Below are 10,591 nucleotides of genomic sequence, written 5' to 3' on the forward strand. Positions count from 1 at the left end.
AAAGAGTGCCTCTGAGCATATGTAGAATTCTTCCCAAAGGGTATAATCCTTTTAGCACATCTTGTAGAAATAATAGAAGTAGAAGAAGAAGAGATTGGATTTATACCCCGCCCTTCACTACCCAAAGGTGTCTCAGAGCGGCTTACAAACTCCTTTTCCCTTCTCCTCCCCACAACAGACACCCTGTGAGGTAGGTGGGGCTGAGAGAGCTCTGACAGAAACGGCTCTTTTTCAAGAACAGCTCTTATCAGAACTACGGTTTGCCCAAGGTCATCCAGCCAGGTGTACGTGGAGGAGTGGGGAATCAAACCCGGTTCTCCCAGATTAGAGTCCGCGCACTTAACCACTACACCAAACTGGCTCCGCGCACTAAACCACTACACCAAACAGTGGATTCCTGAGTCCGTCCTCGTTAATGCTCCCACTAAGCTGTGGAGTCTTGTGAGCCAAAATTCCACTTTGTGAGCTCCTGGCATTAAAGTTGTGAGCGAGCGATTGGGCTACTGTGTAAATTAGTTTGCTCTGGAGCCATCCCTTCCTGAGCGAAGACAAAAAGGTGTGAGCCGGAGGCTAAAAAACTGAGCTGGCTCACACGAACTCAACTCAGAGGGAACGTGGGAGCAGATGGGTAGCGGGTGCAACGGCCTTCGACCACTGGAATCTGTGCTGAGGGAGGAAAGGGACTCAAGTAGCGGCTTTCTTTCTTTTTTTAAGTGGACCTTTGAGTCCTGAGGACTGGAGGAGATCCTGGCTGCTTGGCTGTCAGTTTTGGAGGCAGCCAGCCAAAGACATGCAGCGGGCTGCAAACCCTGGCTTGGTCACAACTCCTCACCCTTGTCTCTCTGTCCTTACCCGCCTGTAGATGGACCGCATCACCAGGAGCCGCTGGAGAAGATTCTGGGGGAAAGCCAAGCGTGGCATCAAGAAGCATGGGGTCAGCATCGCCTTGGCGGCCCTGCGACTACGTGGTTAGCAAGGGCCGGAGAGCAACAGTCTCAAGATGGCGGCCGTCCCTCCTGGGGCACCGCGACAGCCCTGCAGCCCCGGGGAGCTGCGCCTGCAGGCTTCTCATGCGCTTCGCATATCCCGCCTCGCTTCTCACGCAGCATCCTTCTCTTCTCTTGTCCTTACACATCAGTCTCCCGTAATAAAATATGCACTGTTGAGATTGTAATTTGCAAGGACTTTGTGTCACATTCATGTGTGTGTGTGTTGTGTACTGAGCCATTCCTCAAGCTGTTCTAGGAACCGGTTGAGCTTGCCACTTTAGAACAATAGCTCGCCAGGATCCTGGAACAAACCAGTAGATAAGTGTTGTAATGTAAACAGCCTATCACTGAGAGTAGGAGCGTGTTGGGTGTGGTGTGTGCATGCTTTACAAGCAGGGCTCAAGCCCTGCTAGGCTGTCCTTGTAGTGTGCTGAAATCGCTGAAGAAACTAGAGCTGATCACTGCAATGCATCTAGAACCCAGTATTTAACACTGGCGACGTCTTATGTTCTTATGTTCTTAACCAGCCCAGTGCCGTATTTAAAAACGTGCCATGCTGCTTTGGGGACATTATTCCACCACCAAGACCAGCTTCTTCCCAAGTGGCTTTTCTCTGTTTCTTCTTTGCTGCCAGCTCTGTTGCTATGGAAGATATTCACTTTTAGTCTCTCTCTCTCTCTCTCTCTCTCTCTCACTCTCTCTCTCCTCCTCCCCTCCCCCCTGCTCTCTCTCTCTCGTGTCAATGACTCCATAGTCACCTGCCTACCTATCAATATCCTGCCCTTGCTCCAAGGAATTCAAGTTCTTATGTTCTTATGTTCTTATGTTCTTATGTTCTTATGTTCTGTGATGTAGTTTAGGCTGGCTCACGGTCATCCATTGAGCTCCCATGGCCCACTAGGGACTTGAACCCGGAGCTCTCAGGTTGTGGCCCAATACTCTAACCTGTACACTGACGACACTGACTGTCAGACCCCCGTCAGCTCACTCTCGACATAGCTTTCTTTTTAGGAAAACTTTATTGAAGAGATTTGAGATGCTAAGGAGGGAAAGCCTTTGTCAGGACTGGGGAGCAAAGCAACAGGCCCCACAGTATAGTCAAAATCTACATTCCACACTTAAGTCACACACACAAGCGAAACTAACACCCTGGGCCCTGATAGATATATGGGTATACAACTAGCCATTCAAAGTCTTATCTTCTTCAAGGACAAGGCCCGTGAAAGCTCATGCCTTGAGGTGCTTGTTTTGGGAAGAGTGACAGAGCTGCACATCCTCTACTCCTACGTTCATCCACACTCTCGCACATTCACACTCCCCTCCCCCCAGGAACGCCATGTCAGCGAGGGTACATGATAAGGGACTGGGAAAGGGAACCAGATGGTCAATAGGAAACAAGATACAGACAGGTAGGAAATAACACGGGTACAACCTGAATCTGACATACCTCAGAGAACCTCAGAGGAGCCCTGCTGGGTCAGACCAGGGAGGGTCCATCCAGTCCAGCCTCCTGTCTCACACAGTGGCCAACCGGTTCCTCTGGAGGGCCAATAACAGGGCAGGGAGACCGAGGCCTTCCCCTGATAAGAACCTCAGAAGAGCCCTGCTGGGTCAGACCAGGGAGGGTCCATCTCGTCCAGCATCCCATCTCACACAGGGACCAACCTGTTCTTCTGGAGGGCCAAGAACAGGTCATGCCTTCCCCAGATAGGAACCTCAGAAGAGTCCTGCTGTGTCTGACCAGTGAGGGTCCATGTAGTCCAGCATCCTGTCTCACACAGCGGCCAGCCAGTTCCTCTGGAGGGCGAACAACAGGGCAGAGAGGCCGAGGCCTTCCCCTGAGAAGAACCTCAGAAGAGCCCTGCCGGATCAGACCAGGGAGGGTCCCTCCAGTCCAGCCTCCCGTCTCACACAGGGCCCAGCCAGTTCCTCTGGAGGGCGAACAACAGGGCAGAGAGGCCGAGGCCTTCATACGAACCTCAGAAGGGCCCTGCTGGATCGGACCAGGGAGGGTCTATCGAGTCCAGCATCCAGTTCCACACAATGGCCAGCCAGTTTCTCTGGAGAACCAACAATGGGGCAGAGAAGCCAAGCCCTGTCCCTGATAAGAACATCAGAAGAGTCCTGCTGGACTGGACCAAGGAGGGTCCATCCAGTCCAGCCTCCCGTCCCACACAGTGGCCAGCCAGTTCCTCCGGAGGGCCAGCAACAGGGCAGAGAGGCCGAGGCCTTCCCCTGAGAAGAACACCAGAAGAGCCCTGCCGGATCAGACCAGGGAGGGTCCATCTAGTCCAGCCTCCCGTCTCACACAGGGGCCAGCCAGTTCCTCTGGAGGGCCAACAACAGGGCAGAGAGGCCGAGGCCTTCCCCTGATGCTGCCTCCTGGCACTGGGATCCAGAGGTTGACAGCCTCTGAATGTTTGAAGGCCTCTTGCCAGTCCAAATTCAGACAAAGGTGTGATCCTGAGGGTTCCAGTTAGTGCCTCAGACTTGTAATCTACCAGCTCGTGGTGTTCCAACAACTATGGTTGCCAACCTGCAGGTGAGGGCGGGCCAGGAAATCTCCTGGAATTGCAACTGGTCTCCAAACGACAGAGCCCATTTCCCCCTGGAGACAACGGCTGCTTTGCAGTGCCGACTCTGTGGCATCATGGTGGCCCCTCCTCTTCCCAAACCCCACCCTCCCCAGGCTCCACCCCCAAATCTCTAGGAATTTCCCAACCTGGATTTGGCAGTCCTGCCAACGATGTGTCTACTTCACCTGAGCCTGGGATGCAGTGCGCACTCGTTGGCTCCGTTCTGTCCTTGATTAAGATACACGTATGCCCAGGGCTTTTTTGGTAGAAAAAGCCCAGCAGGAACTCATTAGCATAATAGGCCACACCCAACAGCAGAGAGCTATTAGCATATTAGGCCACACCCCTGACAGCACAGATCATTAGCATACTAGGCCACACCCCACATGTTACCAGAAGTGTGGTCCTCCAACCACACCCACCTTTTGCTTCTTATTCTGTTTACTTTGTTGTCAAAACCCTGGGCTTTTCAGCAGTTAAGCAATGTAGTGCTTGAAATATATGTTGTGTTGCGTAATAAGGAGGGATAATTTATGTGGATCTATGTAGATACCTTGACTGGAATAATATACCAGTATGAGGAAACTTATACTGGGGCTGATGCACTAGTTGCCTAAGCAAAGGTGAAAAATAACATTTTGAGTTGCTATGGGAAAGTTTGTTTAAATGGAAGAGAATGTTTAAATATGTTATGAAAGAGATTAGATTAATATCACTGTAAGATGTCACTTCAGGTTAGCAGATATACGCGTTGCAACAGGTATATATGTTTTTGTTTTGGGGGTTTTTTTTGGTTTTTTTCTTTGATTGCTTATATGTTTTTGAAAATAAAGAGAAATTATTTTTTAAAAAAACCTGGGCTTTTTTTGTAGCAGGAACTGCTTTGCATGTTAGGCCACACACCCCTAATGGAGCCAATCCTAATGAGTGTTTGCTGTTGGGTGTGGCCTGTTATGCTAATGAGCTCCTGCTGGGTGTGGCCAACTTGGGAGCCAGCCGGAACTCCATTCCTGTGCGTTCCTGCCCAAAAACAGTCCTGCATATGCCACCTTTCATACTGATTTAACTCAAAAAGAGTAGAACGGCAGCCATGGATTCTATAGGTCTATTAGAAAGAGAGCACTACTCGCCTCGTTACTCAAAAGCAAGCAGAGTCGCAAGGGAAGTCAGAGCATCCTCCGAGAAGAAGCTGACTATCCGTTTAGAGCTCCCATATTTATCGACTTTCAGAAATCTCTCGAACCGTAGCGAAGTGACAGGATGCACACGGAACAGACAAAGCACTGCATCAGACCTCTGGCTCCATCAGAGTCAGTATTGTCTACTCAGACTGGCAGCAGCTAATACTTCTCTGCTTCCAAGACAAACGATTTGTCTTTTTTTACGTGCAACCCAATAATTATACCCCAATGACTTCACTCTCCAGGCTCCATCTCCAAATCTCCACGAACTTCCCAACCAAGGCCCACTTTACATCTCGCATTTCCTCCGCTGTTTTACCAAAGCCATGTTGGAAAAGAAGAGAAGAGATTGGATTTATACCCCATGGCCCTTCACTACCCAAGGGAGTCTCAGAGCGGCTGACAAACTCCTCTCCCTTCCCCTCCCCCCAACAGACACCCTGGGAGGTAGGTGGGGCTGAGAGAGCTCTTGACAGAAACTGCCCTTTTTCAAGGACAGCTCTTATCAGAACTACGGCTTGCCCAAGGTCATCCAGCAGGTGCAAGTGGAGGAGTGGGGAATCAAACCCAGTTCTCCCAGATTAGAGTCCGCGCACTTAACCACCACACCAAACTGGCCAGATGCTGCTTTTGGGGTTAGCCTGGGGCAGAGCCCATATAAAGCAGACCCCTAGTGGTGGGTTAAATGTGAGAGCCAGTGTGGTATATTGGGTAGAGACTGGGCTTTGGAAGATCCAGGTTCCAATCCCTGCTCTTGCTGGGTGTCCTTTGGCCAATCACGCTCTCTGGGCCTAACCTACCTCACAGGGCTGTTGTGATGATAAAATGGAGGGAAGGAGAATGAAGTAAGCCACTCTGGGTCCCCACTGGGGAGAGCGCTGCAGGATAAATGATAAATAAGACAATTAAAAATAAATTTATTGTCCGCGCACTTAACCATTACACCAAACTGGAACAGAAAATCCCCTCTACATTGCATGTCACTTTCGCTTTGATCAATTGTCGGATTTTATGGCAGTGTCCGGAGTGCACCTAGCATTCGCTCTGCTGTTTTCCCAAATCCACGTTGGAACAGAAAATCCCCTCTACATTGCATGTCACTTTCGCTTTGATCAATTGTCGGATTTTATGGCAGTGACCAAAGTGCAGGCCACTTTCACTTGATTTGATCTCTCGGTTTTATGGTACCGTCTGCATAGTTTTATGGCTGTTTCATGGCCATTCAAGGGTGACTCTTCAGGCAGTACGGCATTGGCCCCCGGGGTATCTGAATGTGGTTTTGAGCCACATCTTTTTCTGTTCCGGTGTGGGTTTGGTAAAACAAAGGGAAACAAAACAAATGGAACAAAAACAGACAAAACAAACGGAGCGAATGCTAGATGCAGAATGGGCCCCAGTGTTGGCAACAATGCTCCCTCTAAGCTGTGGAGTCTCGTGAGCAAAAATCCTACTTTGTGAGCTCCTGGCATTAAAGTTGTGAGCGAGCGATTTGGCTACTACATGAATTAGTCTGCTCTGGAGCAATGTTCCCTCTAAGCTGCGGAGTCTTGTGAGCAAAAATTCTACTTTGTGAGCTCCTGGCATTAAAGTTGTGAGCGAGCGATTTGGCTGCCGCATAAATTGGTTTGCTCTGGAGCCCTCCTTCCTGAGCTGAGACAAAAATGTGTGAGCTGGAGGCTAAAAAACTGTGAGCTGGCTCACACTAACTCAGCTTAGAGGGAACACTGCTCTGGAGCCCTCCTTCCTGAGCTAAGACAAAAACCGTGCGAGCCGGAGGCTAAAAAACGGCCAGCCAGCTCACACTGACTCAGCTTAGAGGGAACACCGGTTGGCAACTCGAAGGCGATCAGCGTGGGGTGAAGCAAAAGGGGAGCTGGCGGGGGATGTTTCCCAAGCCGCTGACTTCTGGCGTCAGGTCAAGTTTGGTGACTCCTGGTGGGCACTGGAGACAGAAGCTCTGCAGGATGGTGGTGACATAGAGGAAGAGCTGCATGCGGGCCAGTCCTTCCCCGAGACAGTTCCTCTTTCCTGTGGTGGAGAGACAAACAGAAAGGGGCCTTCAAGAAGCAAACCTTGCAGGGCAGGGTCCTGGTGCTGAGGGGCCACAGGCAGAGCGTTTCCCGGGGGCTTCCTCCTACCTACCACCGGGCTCCCAAGCACACCCAGTTTCCCTCCCACCGACCCCGATTCCTCCCACCTGCCTATGTGTCCTTCCCATGCCTGCTTGGGAGCTCTCCCACTGCTAATGCTGCCAACCTCCAGGCAGCAGAAGCCAAAAATGAGAGATCACGGGAGGAAGTGGAAGAACAACATCTGTGACAAAAATAATGAAGAGTCAATACAGGTAAGTTGCAAAGATGTTTACGGTAGTAATTTCTGTAGAAAACTTTCTTCTATTATCGCTCACGCGCTCACGAATACTGCGCAATGAAAACAATCCGTTTCACAATATTTGCTTTATCTGAGTGTGCAGCATTCCCTGTTGACTCTCTAATAACAGAACCCAATAGAGAGTCCCAATAGGCTTCCCCCATCTCCTTTGCCTCCCGGGCCTTTCTCCCATACCTGCCGAGAAGGGCATGTCGGCGCCGTTCTTCTTGAAGGCTCCCTTTTCGTCCAGGAAGTGCTCCGGGTCAAACTGATATGGGTTCTTGTACTGTTTGGGGTCATGTAAGGCAGAACTCAGGATGGTGAAGAGCGTGGCGCCCTGCGGGGAAATCCAAAGACAAGAGAGCTGTGGGACGGATTTTCTTAGGGCCAATCGGAGCGACACAGAACACCACGGAACTCTGGGGCTCTCCGGAACTCCCCGCCAGGCTGGATGCTGGAAAACAAAGAGGGTGGAGGGGCACGGTTGCCAAATCTGTGCTGGGGAATTCCCGGAGATTTGGGGGTGGAGCCGGAAGAGGGTGGGGCTTGGGGAGGGGAGGGGGCCGCAGCAGGGATGTGGTGCCACAGAGTGCACCTCCCGAAGCCGGCATTTTCTCCACTGGAACTGATCTTGGCTGGGGATCAGTTGGGATCCTGGGAGATCTCCAAGCCCCACCTGGAAGCTGGCAACCCTACTGGATGGGAGATGGGAGATGGCTTCCATCTGCAGGAAACAGGTCAGCTGGCAAAATAACAGGGAACAAGCAGTGCAAGCGAAATTTTGTGAGCACAAAAGCTCTTCAGGTAGCAGCATTGTCCAGGGTCCCGTCAGAACCCTTGTGGCAAACATAATAACCTATCTAAGACAGCGTGGAGCTGCGGTGGCTCAAGTGGTTAAGATGCTGAACTGCAGGCTGTGGAAGGTCGGTAGTTCAGCAGTTCGAGACCCAGGGTGCTGCATGACGGAGTGAACTCCCGTCTCTAGTTCTAGCTCCTGCCAACCTAGCAGTTTGAAAGCAAGACACTGCAAGTAGATAAATAGGTACCGCTTTGGTGGGAAAGTAAATGCGTTCTGTGCACCTTGGTGTTTAGCCATGCCGGCCACATGACCACGGAAACGTCTTTGGACAGCGCTGGCTCTTCGGCTTTGAAACGGAGATGAGCACCGCAACCCTAGAGTTGGATTCGACTGGCTTTCGAGCAAGGGAACCTTTACCTTTTAAGACAGCATATCTCTCAAATTCTATCAGGTACACAGTGATATAGATTTTTGTATGCCTTCCTAACACTGTGACCCTCAGTTTTTGTACCTACCTGGAGGCTGGCAAACCTAGTTATGGTGATGCAACATAAACCAGGATAATGTGTTAATGCCCCTCATCCCAGATCAAGAAGCAGTGTGGCCTGGAACTTTGGAGGCGATCGGCCCGGGGCGGTCCCAAGTAACTGTCAGCTATGCTGCCATGAAGGTTGGGGAGTTTGGTCTGTATCTGGTTAATTGCTATTGCTTTCCTTTCAGGTTAATTGCTACTGCATTCCTTTCTGTGCTTTCTCTGCTGTGCGCCGAAACGCTTATCTATACAGCTGTGCAGGAGGGTGTTGTGGTGTCTGGGTTTTCCCTAGGTGTCGTGGGAGAGTGCTTGTTCTCAGCTTCAGCTACCTAATGGTCTCTAAGCCTTATCCCGCATGCGGGAGGGTGCCTAATTGGCCAACGCTATGGGTGTGTGTGCATACAAATACCCTATATTTTATTATGCCCTAGGGGCCGCCATCATTCTTAACAGTGCCTAAGTTACTGCATCTATAGCTCTGCAATAAAAGTATAACCGTTCCTGAATGTGTGTACTTTGTTGTTGGCTGTGGGTTCTGACAGTACCTTGGGGATGGTGTAGCCACGGATTTCAAAGTCCTGTTTGACCAAGCGGCTGAATCCCAAGGGGATGAGGTCAAGGACTCTCTGGGCCTCGTGGATGGTGGCTTCCGTGTAAGGCATCTCAAGCCGGTCCCTCATGGAGGGAGCTCGTTCGCGGCCGATCACTCGGTCTATCTCCTCGTGGATCTTTGCTGAAAAGCAATTAGTAAAAGGGACATTTACAAGGACAATCTGTCATAAAGTTAAGGTTTCCCTTGCTCGAAAGCCAGTCGAATCCGACTCTAGGGGGCGGTGCTCATCTCCGTTTCCAAGCCGAAGAGCCAGCGCTGTCCGAAGACTTTTTCATGGTCATGTGGCCGGCATGACTAGATGCCAAGGCACACGGAACGCTGTTACTTTCCTACCGAAGGCGTACCTATTTATCTACTAGCAATTTCTTGCAGTCGAAGTGCTAGGTTGGCAGGAGCTGGGGCCAGAGATGGGAGCTCACTCTGCCATGCGGCACTCGGGTCTCAAACTGCTGAGCTACCGACCTTCCGGTCTGCAGCTCAGCATCTTAACCTCTGAGCCTGTGGTAACAATCTGTCATACCTCCTTCCTTTCTTATGTTTTTATCTGGCAAAGAGCTTTCCAGAAGATCCTGGTTATGCTGAAGGGGTTTTGAAAAACCTGACTGACTTTGGGTAAACGTACAGAGCATATGGGGCAGAGGTCCATCATTGGCTATTAGCCATAAGGTAGATGGAACACTATGTCTGAGACAGTGATGCTCTGTATTCTTGGGGCTTGGGGGGGCAACAGTGGGAGGTAGGTGGGGTGAGAGAGCTCTGAGAGAAACTGCTCTTTTTCAAGAACAGCTGTGCCAGAACTACGGCTTGCCCAAGGTCATCCAGCCAGATGCAAGTGGAGGAGGAGTGGGGAATCAAACCCAGCTCTCCCAGATTAGAGTCCGCGCAATTAACCACGACACCAAACTAGCTCTCAGAAGAGATTGGATTTATGCCCCGCCCTTCGCTACCCGAAGGGAGTCTCAGAGCGGCTTACAACCTCCTTTCCCTTCCCCTCCCCACAACAGACACCCTGTGAGGTAGGTGGGGCTGAGAGAGCTCTGACAGAAACTGCCCTTGAGAGAACAGCTCTGAGAGAACTTGTGCTTGATCCAAAATCACACCAGCAGCTGCATGTGGAGAAGGGGGGAATCAAACCCAGTTCTCCCAGATTAGAGTCTGCGGTCCTAACCACTACACCGAACTGGCAATAATAATAATAATAATAATAATCATCATCATCATCATCTTCTTCTTCTTCTTCTTCTAGAGAAAGGCACGAGGTTTGTTTGTGAGCTGACCTTGCACTGCTGGGTGTTCAATGAGGATCATGTGAATGAATCTCAGGGTGATGCTGGTGGTTTCCGTCCCAGCAATGAATATGTCGTAGACGGTCATCATCAGGTTCTCTCGCGTGAACTCCGTCTTGGGGTTTTTCTTCTCCTGGAAACAGTGGGGAGAACTGTGAACCCACCCATCGTGCCGAGGGGGCTGGCATAGTTGCCGGCTCCAGCTTGGGAAATCCCTGGAGATTTGGGGGTGGAGCTTGGGGAGG

General features: G+C 50.8%; 2 protein-coding genes across 2 annotated transcripts in view; one reads left to right on the forward strand and one right to left on the reverse strand.

Annotated features, from left to right (window-relative positions):
• LOC107119771 (cathelicidin-related peptide lutzicidin-like) overlaps window positions 1-1,181 on the forward strand; it is an 8,006-nt gene extending 6,825 nt beyond the window's left edge. The window contains exon 4 of the mRNA XM_015422355.1: window positions 863-1,181. Coding sequence (XP_015277841.1) covers window positions 863-973 — 111 coding nt within the window. The 3' untranslated portion in view covers window positions 974-1,181. The remainder of the gene's footprint in view (window positions 1-862) is intronic.
• A 5,411-nt stretch (window positions 1,182-6,592) lies between these two features.
• The window catches only part of LOC107119765 (cytochrome P450 2C19-like), a 21,889-nt gene continuing 17,890 nt past the window's right edge, over window positions 6,593-10,591 (reverse strand). Inside the window, exons 6-9 of the mRNA XM_015422347.1 lie at window positions 10,338-10,479; window positions 8,993-9,180; window positions 7,312-7,453; window positions 6,593-6,774 (exon numbers count right to left, since the gene is read on the reverse strand). Coding sequence (XP_015277833.1) covers window positions 6,593-6,774; window positions 7,312-7,453; window positions 8,993-9,180; window positions 10,338-10,479 — 654 coding nt within the window. The remainder of the gene's footprint in view (window positions 6,775-7,311; window positions 7,454-8,992; window positions 9,181-10,337; window positions 10,480-10,591) is intronic.

This window comes from Gekko japonicus, unplaced genomic scaffold (assembly GCF_001447785.1).
Source record: "Gekko japonicus isolate JY-2015 unplaced genomic scaffold, Gekko_japonicus_V1.1 scaffold915, whole genome shotgun sequence".
Lineage (NCBI taxonomy): Eukaryota > Metazoa > Chordata > Lepidosauria > Squamata > Gekkonidae > Gekko > Gekko japonicus.